Source organism: Acomys minous, assembly GCF_964271855.1.
Source record: "Acomys minous genome assembly, chromosome: 16".
In the NCBI taxonomy this organism is placed as follows: domain Eukaryota; kingdom Metazoa; phylum Chordata; class Mammalia; order Rodentia; family Muridae; genus Acomys; species Acomys minous.
The window spans coordinates 81,836,201-81,851,657 of record NC_140498.1 but is presented as its reverse complement, the minus strand read 5'-3'; the positions used below and the strand labels follow the sequence as shown (position 1 = coordinate 81,851,657).

Genomic DNA, 15,457 nt, shown 5'->3' with positions numbered 1-15,457 from the left:
CCTAGTTTAACTTTTTAAAGATTTTTTTTTTAATTATGTGTATGTACATCTAAGTGCAATGCCCACTGAGGCCAGATGGGGGCATCAGATCCCCTGAAGCTAGGGTTGCAGGCAGTTGTGGACTGTCTGACATGGGTACCGGGAGCGGAACCTGGGTCCTCTGCAAGAGCAGCCAGTGCTCTAAGCCACTGCACTAACTCTCTAGCTCCTTTGTTTGCTTTCCTTTCTTTCTTTCTTTCTTTCTTTCTTTCTTTCTTCCTTCCTTCCTTCCTTTCTTTCTTTCTTTTTAGATAAACATTTTTGCCCAATTTAATTTTCACCAAGTCACATGTAGAGATCTTTCTGGGCAAACAAATGTGATTCTCCTTTGCAACTACCACTTAATGATAGTTAAGCTAATAATAAGTTAATAAGCAATGGTTTTGTGTGCCAGGCTAGCCAGGTAAAACCTGAGTACTTTCCCTTGAAAATAATTTCATCTTCGAAGTAGCTCCTTGAGTCTGTTCTGTCACTAATATTGTTGCGCAGTTAGAGATACAGAGGCTCAGCTTTGCTGTATCTAGGATGTGCGCTGGTGAGATATAAAGCCCAGTGGCCTGGCTCAGGGCTGTCTTCCATCTTCATCCTTCTTCCCAGAATTCTGTTCTGCAGTTGTTCTGACACTCCACGATCTCTACTGTACAATAGGGAGGTGATCCCCAGATAGCTCAGCTGTCCCTGTCTGACTTTTGTCCAGCAGCAGGGGCCCAGCTCACTCCCTCCCTACCCCTCCCCTCCATGGCATCATATGAGAGCCTGAAGCCTATGTCTTCCTCTCTGGCTTCTCCCCTTCTGGGGACGGCTTCCTCTTCCTCTGCTTAAGCATCCTGCAAGCTCAACAAATGTGGATTGATTGTCTGTGCATTCCCTCCAGAAACGAGCCGCGGCACGGGGCTCCGAAAAGCCTTTTGGTTCATGGATATTGAATGAAGGCCATTCCTTGTGTAACTGCGCTTGATTTGGTTTCTCTGAGATTCGCACCCGAGAGCGAGCGAGATTGATGTCTTAAGAACAGGCATAAGCTAGGGGGAGTCATTTGTCAAAACCAGGATGCTGATTATCTGTTGATTTAAAATGGGGCGTGGGGCGAGGAAGGCATCTTAGACTTCCCTAAGCCTGGAAGGGACAAACTCCAGATTTTTTTCCCCAACTTCAAGCACACCTGGGTTCAGTCTCCTGACTGCTGAACTGACTGACCCCACGCATGAGATGGTGAAACTGATGGTGCCATCACTCGCCAAGCGTTGACCCACTATCTCCACAAGAGGCACGTGGGTGGAAGGGAGGCTTGAGTCTAGAATGGTAGCGCTGTTGGAGCTGAGGCTACGGCAGAGAGAGACACACACACCAAGTGCAATTCCTGATTCCAGGATACCACACAAGTGGTCCCCAGAAAACCCTGACTGTCCCTGGGCTTCATCTCCTTATGAGTGAAATAGAGACAGCAGAGGTGCTCACCCCAGAGGCTGAGGTGGCTCCGTGGGTAAAGCACTTTCACGGCGACAGGAGGATGTGAGTTCAAGCCCCGGCACCCATGTGAAACAGCTGGCCCACGGTGGATGGCATGCGTCACCCCAGCACTGAAGAAACAGACAGGAAGATCCCTGGGTCTCGTTGGTCAGCCCAATCAGCAAGTCCCAAGCTCTCTTAAAACAAGATAGACAATATCATAGGGAGTGGCAGCAGAAGTGTACACACACACACACACACACACATGCACACAGAGACACACATGCGCACACATGCACACACACAGAGACTATACACACACATGCACACACATGCACACACATGCACACACACACACGGGCACACAGGCACACATGCATGTGACCGCATGCGTCCTCATCCCAGAGCCATTTTTTTAGGGTCAAACGGACATCCCGGTGCTACCAAGGGTCTACTCTCTGAGTGTGTTACTCTCCAGACCTTGTTGCTTTTAGTCCAGGCTTTGGGGGTTCAGTATTTACTTCCCATTTAAGTAAAAATAGGGGAAGGGGCTGCCTTGATTTTTTTTCCAACTCCCTGTAATTCACCATTCCCTCTCAGAAAGTTCACTTGAAATGCCTTTCTCACAGTACAGAGTATGTGATGAAAGAGAACATAGCCTTCATCTTCTGGGGCGATCTTTCCTTGTATTTACTCAACCATCAAGCGTGCATTTTCTACCTCGAACCCCCAAGACTCCTCGTTAATATAATCATCCTAAATTCTGCTATAACCAAACAAACTACAGATGCTTACTGGCAAATGAGACTCAGATGTGTGTGTGTTGGGAGTAGATGCAGGGAGGGGCGGGGGAGCGTGAATGTCTCAATAGGATATAGACTTTTTAAAAAATTAGCTGTAATTACGGGAAAAGGAAATATGGGCAATATATTAAAAAATACACTTTTTTTTTTTTTGGAAAAAGACCACCATAAAGATAGGATGCTGTTTCTTTTTATTGACATGAATCAAGATAATTTGGACTCTCAGGATTAATGCTGGGTTCCACATAAATAATGATGCCATCTGCCATTCGCCGGCGCGCCTCTCTCTGAATAGACCCCATGAAGCATCCTGCAGCCATATGCTGTGTGAGTGTAAGGGTGGTTGTTTAAATCCCACTCGGGCTGTGCAACTCCAGTTCTCTCCTGTATCTCCCCCCACCCCCACCCCCGCCACCGCCGCCTTTTCATTTCCAAACTGTTTCAGATGCTTAGTAAAAAGCATGTTTACATCCTTGTTCCACAAGGTAAGCCTGACTGGTAACTCAGGTTATGAAGCACACTGGGGAAGAAGCCAGCGGCCTCCCAACTGCGCACGAAACCCAGCTCAGAAGGCTCCCTCCACGCTGCAGTCAGCAAACTAAGATCCAAATACTGATGGACCCAAACACCAACAACAATTTCCGCATTGAGGGATATAATTTTCCCAGAGGGTTAGCAACCTTTTGGTGGGGGTGGGGCTATGGCTCGGTAGGTGGAGTACACTTGTGGGGCAAACAGGAGAGTTGGAATGTATGCAAGGAATTACTATATACCCTTAGGAGGTTGAGATGGGGGAGCCACCCGTGCCCCCAGATCAAGCTAGCTAGGGAGACTTGCAGAATTGGTGAGGTGTGTGTTGGTATGAGGGATCTTGCCTCAATATGTTAAAAAAAAAAAAAAAAAGCAGAGCCGTAGAAGCAGGCACCCAATGTGAGTCTCTGTCTTCCACGTGCATGTTCATACATGTGTGTGCACATGCCCACACACTCATGGGGAAACAAACAAACAAAAAAACACAACTTTTTAGTGAAGTTTCATCAAAGGACTCTCTTAACTGCTGTAGTTGTAATACCAGGGACCACTGAATTCTCCTTCTCACATCTTCCTGTGACCTTTGAAGGTCAGTTCTTCTGCTTGACCCCTAAATCGTTTTGGGCATTTTATGAGTGTCCAGTGGGCCACATTTTACAGAATCTGGGCAACAACTCATCGTTGTCTGAGGTGGACTCGGCATGCAGGAAAGGAACAGGGCCAGCTTCTGCCCCTCTAAATCCACGCACCGTGGCCCTATAGTGTGGCACCCATGTGTCTCTCTGGAGTCTATAAGTTCAAAAGTTGGAGCTACAAGGACATACTGGAGCCTCTAAGGGGCGGGACGCAGTGGAAAGGAGCTAGGTCGCTAGAGTATGCCCTTGGAATGAGTATTGAACTCTGGTCTCTTCCTCTTCCCTCCTCGATGGTGCGTTTCTCTCCCTCCTGTTCTGCCTTATCATACCCCAAACATTAGAGGCAAGGGACATTGGATGGAAATCCCCAGAGCTGGGAGCCCAGACCCCTATCCTTTAAGTGTGCTATATCACAGTAATGGAAGTTGACTGACACACCTGAGAGCCAGAAACATTCTCATATGTACCCGCATGTCACCCAGTGTGACAAGAGGAAGTGCTCCCTCCCAAGGGGTCCTCTATGTTCTCAGTGCTGTAACCACCAGCCGCGTGACCTCCCGCCCACCCCATAGCAGAAAGGCTCAGTAGGTGGGACTGGCCAGGGATCTTGAGGTGGGGTGTTATTCTGGGCTAGCTTGGAAGGGGGATATAGACCCATCAGGAAGTTTCCAGAAGAGGAGGTCAGGCAGGAGGTCAGAGCTGAGGGAAGCTGGTTAGCCCTTTGCCTTGTAGATGGTGAAGAGGCTCCAGGAGGAGGGGGAAGGCAGGTAGGCAGGCAGCCTCTGTGGAAGAGGGAAAATGAAGGAGATAGATTCTGTCCTGAGGTGTCAGGCCAAACAGATCGCAGGCACACCCTGTCCCAGCCTTCAGATTTCTGAACCCCCCAGAGTAACCAAAAATGCTCTTTTGTCCTTTGAAAAGCTGCGAAGTTGGTGGCAATTCGTTCTGGAATTAAGGAGCAACTGCAGAAGTTAGGATCCACACGTTGACAGGGGAGGGGGCGGAAAGGGGGGAAGGGGGGACCTGACCAGAGTATAAAGTGGGGAGGGCAGGGAGATGCAGGCGCACTAAGCAGGGCGACTGTGAAGGCCAGCACAAGCTCGGCTTCAGGAACCCCTATAGCCTGCAACACTACACCCCACCGTGACGTCCCCTTGGGCCTTGCCCCCTAGGCCTACCCAAAGCGCTGTTTCTGTGCCCGCTGAGCCTGAGGTACTGGCTGTCTTGCAGCCTTGGCTTCTGAACAATGAAGCTCTTTGCCTGCTTCTGGGGTCCTAATCAAGTAGCACCCGAGACTGATCCCACAGCTCTCTCTGAGGAAAGAAGAGGGGGGATATCCCCTCAGGGGCCCCCTCGACAGCAATCTAAGAACCTATGCCTTTCAAGGGGAGGTCTGGCGTTATGAAATTGCAAACCCCCACTGTGTAATTTCAGCGAGAGGTATTTGGGTTCCCTCAGAAGCGGCAGTGAAATCAAATAATCCACTTATCAAGGTACTTTTTGTTTCGAGGGGAGAGGAAACAATGAGCCATATTTAGCAGAGAGAGAAGGTCCTGCGGCTGAGGAATGTTAATAAATCAGAAATGGGAAGAGGGAAAAATTCAAATTGGCTCGAGTTTCCCAGCAAGCTGCGGTGACTTGGCAGGTGCGCCCTGTGTGGTTTTCCTCGAGGCACATCGGGGCAGGCCAGCGAGCCTTCTGCAGGTGTCTGAGAGGATGGGGGTGAGCAGCGAATATCTGATGCAGCCCATGCCAGGCATATTAGAGCAAGTTCCTCTTCCTGGACTTGAGATTTCTTCTTATGTGTATGTCACGCAAATTGTGTTTGTTTGTGTGTGTGTGTGTGTGTGTGTGTGTGTGTGTGTGTGTGTGTGTGTGTATGTGACCACTTCTGAAACCTCAAAAGCTTTAGTGTAGCTTATCGACAAAATCTAAATAAAGATGGAAAAAGGAAAAGAAAAGGCTGGACCCATATTTGACCCTGTCCCCTGGATGGGGAGGCCTGGTGGCACTCAGAGGAAGGATAGCAGGCTACCAAGAAGAGACTTGATACCCTATGAACATATACAGGGGGAGGAGGTCCCCCTCAGTCACAGTCAGAGAGGAGGGGAGTAAGGGGAAAATGGGCGGGAGAGAGGAATGGGAGGATACAAGGGATGGGATAACAATTTAGATGTAATATGAATAAATTAATAAAATATATTTTAAAAAGAATATAAAAAGAAGGGTGGAGTTGTGACGCAGTTGGTAGAATTTTTGCCTAGCATGCATGAAGCTCTGGGTTTGATACCCAGCATTGTGTAAACCAGGTATGCCTATCAACCTGTAATCGCAGCACCCAGGAAGTAGAAGCAGAAGAGTCCAGAAGTTCCAGGTCAGCCTGACTGTGTAGTGAGTTCATGTGCAGCCTGACTACATGACACCCTGTCTCCAAAAGGAAAGAATGAGAAGGGAAAAGAGAAGAAGAAAAGAGGAAGAGGAAATGGAGAAGATGGGGGAGAAGAAGAAGAAGAAGAAGAAGAAGAAGAAGAAGAAGAAGAAGAAGAAGAAGAAGAAGAAGAAGAAGAAGAAGAAAACTAAGAGGGAGAGGAGAAGAAAACATTAATAGTCCCATAACCGCTTCCCCCCTAACCAGGCTTGTTGAAGCCCTGAGGACTTGATGTGTTCTGAGGGTCTTCAGTCAGTTCTCCCAATACACATAAAGATTATGAGATATGAACGTTTCAAACACTTACAATCAATAACAACAACAACAAAAACTTGTTGTAAGCAGTAGCTCAGGGATTCAGCAGTTCCTTGTGGGTTTTGTCTGACTCCAGTGACATTTACCATAATCTGTTTCTTCTTTCTGAGCTGGAGAAAGCTCCACCTGAAGTCCTTTCTACATCGCTTCTTGCTGATGTGACACTTGACGTCTCATTCTCTCCTGCCGTGGGACCTTGTTAGATCAGTGTTTCTCTGTTACGACAATATGGAGGCTTGTGATGGGTGCCCTGTGCTTCAGGAGTGTTCATCAGCATTGTTGACCTGCACCTGCTTCTGCGCCAGCAGCATCCACTTCTTAGTCCTGTCCGTCAGCAGTGTCTCCAGGGCCTCCAGAGATGGCCTAATTGGGGAAGTCCTTGTGTTCACGTGAAGACCTGAGTTCAATCCCCAGCTTGGGCCCATAAAAGCCTCAGGCACTTTGATGGGTGCTTAGTGACCCCAGTACTATGGAGGCAGGGACAAGTGGCTCTCAGGAGCTCTCTGGCCAGCCAGTCTGTCTAAATCACAAGTTCCAGGTTCAGCAAGAGATCTTGTCACAAAAATAAGGTAGAGAGTGGTTGTGGGAAACTCTTGGCATCAGTATTTGGTTTGAAGGGACATGTACATATATGTACATGCAGAGAGATAGAGAAAGACAGATACATAGAGAGAACATATATAAAATAATTACATGAAGCCAGGGGGTCATGGTGTATGCCTTTAATCCCAGCACTTGGGAGGCAGAGGCAGAGGCAGGTAGATCTCTATAAGTTCGAGACCTACCTGGTTTACAGAGAAAGTTCCAGGACATCCAGGGCTACACAGAGAAACCCTGTCTCAAAACAACAACAACAACAACATGCAAATTAATGGAAAAGAGAGAGAAGTGCCTGCAGTCATGCCCGGTTTCCCCCTCAGGCAGATACACAGTCACCTTGGTTGGAACTGCCACTTCACTATGCCTTGCAGAAGTTCTTACCCCACCTTAAAGCAATCCCCTTGGCCTGGCCGTGTATATATATATATATATATATGTGTGTGTGTGTGTGTGTGTGTGTGTGTGTGTGTGTGTGTGTGTGTATGGAAGATTCTATTTCAATGTTACCCAATTCAAAGCAGGAAGGAGCTAGAAGTCATTTGTCACTTAGTGACACGGGCATCTTCTGAGCAACCCATGCCCTTGGGTGATTCCCTTGCTGTTTGAATACTACACTGGGTGCTCGTATGGCTGCATGGCGCATATGCCAAGCACTGGGCTGGCCCTGTGATGTGGTTGATAGATTCTGATAATGCAATCAGGAGGCAGCAGCCAGCATTCTCCTAAACACACTTTGTAATGAGTAGTTCACTGTTGATGAAATTTATAAGGATCCCTAAGCCAGGGCTGTAATGGTTATTGCCAAGTATGCGTGCTGTGTATAATTTGTGCATTGTCTACCTTTTTATATGACTGCTATGAGAAAGGGTTGTTCACACCAGAATCTCCACAGATGTCTGTGGAGTATGTGGCACAGCCCAGTGGCTAAGACATCATCACTAGGCCATGGGGAGTTTGAAACTGTACTCTGCTACTGTACCGCCACTGTATCCGCGCCGACTGTAGCATCTTTACCACAGTGTAGGACCACTTTTATGATGCTACACTAGGGGGTTTCCACTTCTTACTTCGTTCAGGGTGAACCTGTCTCCTCCCTACACACTTAGACCAAAGTCCCCTCCTCATACCCCAAGCCCTGAGTGACCCCTTTACCTGCTTGTCACTCATCCTCCATCCCATCCTGAGTCCGTAGTCTGTCCCCTTTCACCTGCATGAGCCTGCCTGACCTTTCCATCTTGGCCCAGAGAGAATCAACTGGGAAGAGTCGGTGTTCTGTCAGCATGTCGGAGAGTGAGTCTCATGGTGATGGCAGTGCCTCATGTGGACTGACAGGGTCATTCCCCCCTGCCCCCCCAACCCCCTTGAGATGTTCTGTCTGGGCACTAAGCGACACAGGCGTCAACCAGATCCACTATCTCAGGATCTCAAAACATCAATTTCCGGTAGTGGCTTCACAGTGGCGTTCTCTGATGAACAGCTGATGGAGGACACAATATCCCTGATGCTGACAGCAAGTGCAGATAAAGAAAAGGGACAAACAGGGAGGGAGGCAGTGAGCAGACACTCTGCCTTGTGGCGTGGAGGCCAGATGAAAGGTACAGCCGTCAGCAGCTCCCCATGCCTCTCTGTGTGGCCTTCGGGAGCCAACTTAGGCTTGTCTGAGGCATCGATTTAGATCCTTGAGATCCCTCATTTACCCTGTCTTCCCTAGGGATGCTAGCAGGCACCGATGAGCCAGAGTGAGGGTTATGAAGTTAGTCAGAGCTCAGGTACTCAATGCAGTGTAGCATGTGTCCTGTGCAGTCAGGAAATGATAACGTACAGCAACGATTGCAAATACTCCTAGTTCCTTAGTCAGCTAGACCCAAGCTTCCGCAAACGTGTGAGGTGTTTTGGTAACATGCATAGTATAGTGTTGGAGCCTTTGGGAGTGCAGAGGTGGGTGTGCACAGCCCACTAGGTCACAGACAGAAATTGGGGTGGCATCTTGGAGAGAGACTTAGGCCATATGGAGTCATCCACATCAGCAGGAGAGTGGTTCCCTTTTCCATTCTTTCTAAAAAGTTCTTTTAAAATATTTATTGGTATGTATGTCTTCCTGCGCGTATATATTGCACCAAGTACTTGCAGTTCCCACAGAGCCCAGAAGGGGGCGTCAGATCTCTGAAACCAGAGTCAGAGGTTGCTGTGAGCCACCCATCGTGGGGACTGAGAATTGAACCAGGGTCCTTTGAAAGAGCAGTGAATGCTCTTACCCACTGAGCCATCTCTCCAAACCCTCATTGAGTACTTCTATCATAAGAAAGTATATTGGGTCTTCACTCCCTCCCCCGCAGCCCCATTCCACACACTTAATACAGACGTGACAAGCCTTAAGACACCTGGGCAGATAGGAATCTGGGTCATGTGATCCTGTGTTTTTTTTTTCTTTTTAAGTTTTAGAAGGATCATTAAAAAAAAATAGTTAGTTGGTATTAACACATTGTATATTTCAATCAGTAGAACTACCCACTGTTAACCTCTTGACTAATTATAGTGCACGCATGTATTTGGCTACTGTCATAGAAATGTCTGATTGAGAGGGTTCAGTCAGTAAAGGGCTTGCCATGCAAGCATGAGGACATGAGTTCGATCCCTAGAACACAGTGTTAAAAAAAAAAGAAAAGAAAAGAAAAGAAAAAGAAAAAAAAAAAAAGGTTGAGTGTGGACACATCTACACCTACACCTATATGAATACACTTGAAGTGACAGGTAATAAAACATGACCCTATCTGGACACTCATCAGGAGCCAGGCTCTTACTAAATACATTATATAATGACTTTCTCATTCCCGCATAGCTGGTAGAAAAGAGCAACGTTGTTCTGTGGGGTTGTGAGCTTCAGGCTCCAGCCAACTGGCGTCAGTTTCAACAGGATCAGTACAGTCAGGATTTCGTGGGGGAAAGCCGCGTTTTCTATTGCCCCGTGTCCTCATCTGTAGGTAGAGGTTCTCACCAGATATTTATTAAGATCTGGCCGGGTGAGGTTCCAACCCAAAACTTTTAAAATGCTGCCTAGAATGCAGTCACGTGTCAGTGGTTACTGCCTTCGGGAGTGACTTCAAGACAGAACACATATGTGTACGCATACATACATGCATGCATACATACATACATAGAGAGTGGGGAGGGGGAGAGAGACCCCTCCCATGCAGGAGGAGTCAAGAATGATGGGAAAACTTGTCAGCAAAGCCTCATGTTCCCAGCACACCCTGCTACAGATGGACCCTGCAAATCTGCTTTGTCTGTGTCGCCTTGGCTCAGTCTCTCCCCCCCCCCCAATAAAACTGCCTCTAAATCTCTCTACTTTAAATTCTGAAGAGCTGTTTTTGGACCAGACTAAATACTTTTAAAATAAAAGTCACTAGCTGTGGCAATTAGCCTTTTAGCATTTTGTAAAAATACAGTGGCTTTCTCAAACAGTCAGCTCTGACACTTCCAGGGGCTCTTCCTGAAACGTCGTGCCTTGGCAGAGATTTTTGAGTGTGTTTGGAGCTGGACCAGGACTGAGTGGGTTAAACTGGAGATGCCCAGCCCTGCCCAGTTCCTAAGGAGAAAGGAATGAAGGTGCCCTGTCGCTGCCCGTGACCTCGTGACCTCGGCACAGGGCCTCTGGGCTAGGAACAGAGTGTTACTTCTTTGAAGAGACATCTTGACAACTCAAGTTCATCTGGACGCAGAACCAAAAGCAGCTTTGATGTGCTTGCCAGGGTCCCTGCCGGGAAGGGATTAGCGATGCTTCCAGAGGAGAGCAAGCAGGATGTCCCATATGCTCAGGGGTGTGTGTGTGTGTGTGTGTGCAGGGAGGGAGAGACAGGGAGGGAGGTTGGAAAGAAAGAGGGAGAGAAAAGTCTTCCTGCTTCTCGGGGATGAATGGAGGATGGTTTGGGTTTCTTGGGGGTTCACAAAAACCAGGTGAGGAGGGTGGACTGACTTGAGGCTGCCAAGGAGGTGACAACTGGGCACTCCTGCTCTTGAGCCTCGCATGTAGCTGGAGTCAGTGGTGGTGTCCTGAGCAATGAAAGTCAAGACCCTCATGGGGGAATCTCATCAGAGACAGACAAATGGCTATCAGCCTGCTGGTTGGCTGCAAAGTCTGCTGGGATTGGCTATAGGGAGGCGTATGTGTCGCCCGTTCCTGACTTAATGCAGAATCCTAGCAGCCCCAGTAGGCACAGGCTTAACCGTCTGCTGATTCTAAAATGGCCCTCGGGCTGCAGGGCCTGAGTACCAGACTCCAGCTAGCATCCGGATGCTCACCCCTTACTCTCTCTTCCAGCTGCATACAAACCCCGACTGTTTACACTCTTGCTACGTTGAGAGGGAAGCTGGGGACCCGGAGACTCTCAGCTTTTTTTTTTTAAGTGGTGTTTCAGTTTGTGGAAATCTTGTAGGATGCTGTGGGTTGAATAAAACTAATTTTCGGGTGGGGTTGTCAGATCTGAATGCACTAGAAGACAGAAGGTTCAAGTAAAAAAAAAAAAAAAAAGCAACCACCGTATGAGGTGAATCTTAAAGGGGACCAGAAGGGCCCAGGGGCCTTGAAGGGCTCCCTCCTAAGCAGAGGGTCGTTCACTTAGTCAGCCTTTTATGTTTTGATAACGAGCACTTTGTCGTTAGCCGTAAAAGAAGACAGTGGTGGCAACATATCCTTCAGTGATTAATGACTAAACTTACAGAGCCCAGGGGGTCAACATTACCAGAGGGCTTGAAGGCCTTATTCATGAGTACGGAGTGGTTTTTGCTCCTGATTTTCGAATAATGAGGGAAGAGTTCTCTTGTTGCTGTTTTTCCTAAGAAATAGGCAAGATCTGGACATAGGGGACAAGGCGTATAAAACCAAGATGGCTTGTTCACAGTCTCTTTGTTTCATTGATTTTTTTTTTTGCTTTTATTTATTTTGGGATCGACAACATGGCTAGAAGAGTTGCAAACATAGTCAAAGAGAATTTCCACACACTTTTTAGTATATTTTATGTGTATGAGTGTTTGTATTGATGCCTATGTATGTACTTGCATATGCAGTACCACTAAAGGCCAGAAGAGGGCATTGTATTCCCCTAGAACTAGAGACCGAGACCGTTTCAAGCGGCCATGTTTGTACTCAGAATTGAACCTAGGTCCTTCGAGAAAGAACACCCAGGGCTCTTAGCTGTTGAGTCATCTCTCCAGCCCCTGTTTCCACACACCCTTTGCCCAGATGCCTCAGGTTTTACAGTGTTATCACATCTACTTCAGGTAGATTTTTCAATTCCCTCCCCTCTGCCTCTGTGTCTCCGCATCTCTTTTCTCTTTATCTTCCCTCTTACCCTATCCTCTACTTCTTCATGGATCTATCAAAGTGTAGTAGTATAATTTGTGAGTGTGGATATGTGATGTATTCATATGTATGTGCACATGTATGTGATTGTGGGCTTATAATCAATTCATGCAGGTGTGTATATGGTCAGAGGTTAGCACCAGGCGCATTTTCTTAGTCTATATTTTCCCTCAGAATTTGAGGTTCCATCTTTACCTCAAACTAAACTTCTCTGTCTCGGGGTGTATTTGTGGATTTTATTCTATTCCACTTGTCATTTTCTTCATCCTAAGCTCACTGATTTGCCTGGAATCGCTGGCCACAAAGGCCCCCGCTCCATTTTCTCTGCCTCCTGTCTGTTTCCCAAGTGCTGGCACCACAGGCATGTGCCGATGTGTCTTGCCTTTTTTTTTTTAACTATACCATCTCCCAACTCAGTCTACTTTCCATATTTGAGCCTACTAATTCTGTAATTTGTGGACCACCCGGAAGCTTTTGGCTATTTCTTTTTTTAAATATTTTATTTATTTTTAATCTATGTGCATTAGTGTGAAAGTGTCAGATCTTGGAGTTACAGACAGTTGTGAGCTGCCCTGTGGGTGCTGGGAATTGAACCCAGGTCCTTTGGAAGAGCACACAGTGCTCTTAACCACTGAGCCATCTCTCCAGCCCCAACTTTGGCTATTTCTTAAAGGGCTCCGCAGCTTTGGTCTGTGAACTTTGCTCTAAATCGCTGCCAGAAGTGGCAGGCGGTTGCTGATCTGCCTTCTCTGCTTCTCTCCCCTAGTGGCAGAAGGTCGCGGGGTCGTGGATAATATACAGAGATTCTCTTCGCTGCCGCCATACCTGCCTGTGAGCTTCCACGTCCTCAGAGCAGAGACGTCCTTCTTGCTGAAGGAGGCTAACCCGGATCTGTTGCGCAATGCCAGCCTACAATCCAGGGTGGAGTCTTTCTTCACCTACAAGGCCAGGCAGCCCCCTGTATTAAACGCCAGCTATGGGCCTTACTCTGCAGAAAAAGTCATACCTCTGGACCTGATGTTGAACCCCGACTTTTTAGGCCCAGCCAATAAGTTTCCTTTTGACTGGAGGCTGAAGGCCCACATTCTACAGGACAAAGTCTACCTGGGTCGGCCCAAAGTGCAGGTGCTCTTCCACATCGTGGGCCGCGACTGGGATGACCACAGGACATCTGAGAAGCTGCCCTGCCTGCGGGTCTTTGCTTTCCGAGACACTCGGGAGGTCCGAGGCAGCTGCCGGCTGAGTGGAGCCCTGGGATTGTGTGTGGCCCAGCTGGAGATGCTGCCTGGCTGGTTCAGTCCCCCGACTGTGGTGTCCGGGCGCAGGAGGCCCACAGAGCAGCCCGAGGGGAGTCCCGTGGAACTGTACTACGCTGTGCAATCAGGAGATGAGCGAGGGGACTGCACCGGAGGGGACACCAGAAAGGACAATGCCATCCGTCCAGGAAAGGATGGACAAGAGGATAGGCTGTCCCACCTGCAGAAGATTGGCACCGTTGGCCTTTACCGAACCCAGGACAGCACCCAGCTCAGCGAACTGCGTTTGGATGGCAATGTGGTCATCTGGCTCCCCTCCCAACCCGTCAAGCAGGGGGACATAGTCACTGCCTCTGTCACCATCGCCAATAACTCTACTGTGGACCATTTCATCCTGAGGTAGGTACCCAGGCTGGCCTCTGGCCATGGCATGCCTAGAGTGAAGTCTGATCTAGACACCGGGTTGGGGCGGTTGCCACCTCCTGAGGACCGTGCTCCCTAATACGGAAGTGAGTGATTGCAAGCCCGGGTGTGCTGGGAAGCTGTTAGTAAGCTGTGTGTTGTGTAGGCAAGGTGGCCTTTTTTTTTTCTCCATCAGTTAAAGTAGTAAAGTTCTGGAAAAGAACCCAGTGCAAGATCAGTGCATTTATTTGCAAGTGTTATAGAAATCTTGGATTAAAAAAACAGTGGTCCCCAGAACTGGGAAGACCATCCGTGCTAAGAGGCTTGGAGTTTTTATTTGGGTTTAGGGTGTCCCACCCAATTATTTGTGCCTCTTTCTCATGTTCTATTGATCCAAAGGTTATGTGCCCTTTTGTAGCAGGGACTGACTTTCTCTGTCATATCGGCAGGCTTGGGTGAGGGTGGAAGCCCCAACCTCATTCTGAGCTCCCCAGCAGTCATAGAGAGACCCACCACCACAGGTGATAGCAAATGGCTTGTGTCTCAGAGAAATGAGAGCTTAGTGCTGGGGACAAAAATCCGCAGAGAATTAGAGACTTACTGCCTGCTGGCAGGTGGGTACGAAAGCCATGAAAAAAAAACCTCAAAGCTAGGATCACTGTGTTTGCCCTTCTGCCATGCTAGGAGCCCATGGCCTTGGGAGGGCAAAGCTGAAGAGGTTCAATGCTGCCATCTTTGGCCCCAAGGATTCATCTGATTGGACAGGAAAGCTAACCTATTTTGGCCTCATTTGCATATCTACAGACGCAGGTTGTGTTGCAAGCTTGCACATTCATGCCCAGGGATATATATTGATGGCCCTGAGGAGGATGTATCTAAAAACGGAGTGTTGAGTCCCGCCTGTCTTGTTTCATTGGTTTCACGGCTCCCTTTGGTAGCTAGGACAGCTTGATGATTCAAGGGGTACTTTTAGCAAAACAGCAGACAGTTTTGTCTTGGGAAGGTCACCTCCATCCCCACCGTGGGCTCAACACCAGGGTGTCCAACGGAGCTTTCATGGACTGATTCTCACATAAGGGTTTTGGGACTCAGCTTAGGGACACCTGCTTTGTGACATGCTTAGAGAAAGTCCTGTGAGGCAGAGTGTCTTCAGACTAGCCAAGGTGCTTCGAAATAGGGAAAGGTAGGGGAGGGTTGTCTTCAAGTAGAGGTGAAAAAGTGAGATAATCAAAAGAGAGGGATTTTTGACTGTGAGTCAGAAAGTCTTAGGTTATAATTGCCACAGATACATTTTGGTTCTTTGTAAGGGGAAAAAATATATATATATATGTATATATATATAAAGCTGTCAGATGATTTGCTTCAGGGGGAATAAATGTTTTCAAAACAGAATGCCAGCCTGTTATTCCACACTTCAGTGATGTCTTATTCTTGCCGTCTGGCTGCCAGGATGGTTATTTTTAAGGCTTTTGCTTTGTGTGTGTGTGTGTGTGTGTGTGTGTGTGTGTGTGTGTGTGTGTGTCACATAAAGTATTCAAATTCAAAGATTTTGATACATTTCTTAAGGTAGCTCTTATTCCTCTGGATTCAAACAGTTATTTGCTGAGAGCTCTGCCTTACCAATATATACCGGCTTTCTT

At 47.8% G+C, this 15,457-nt stretch overlaps 1 protein-coding gene across 1 annotated transcript in view; it reads left to right on the top strand.

The window, feature by feature from the left end:
- Window positions 1-15,457, top strand: part of TMEM132C (transmembrane protein 132C) — a 299,030-nt gene that overhangs the window by 98,013 nt on the left and 185,560 nt on the right. Inside the window, exon 2 of the mRNA XM_084763640.1 lies at window positions 12,926-13,814. Coding sequence (XP_084619766.1) covers window positions 12,926-13,814 — 889 coding nt within the window. The remainder of the gene's footprint in view (window positions 1-12,925; window positions 13,815-15,457) is intronic.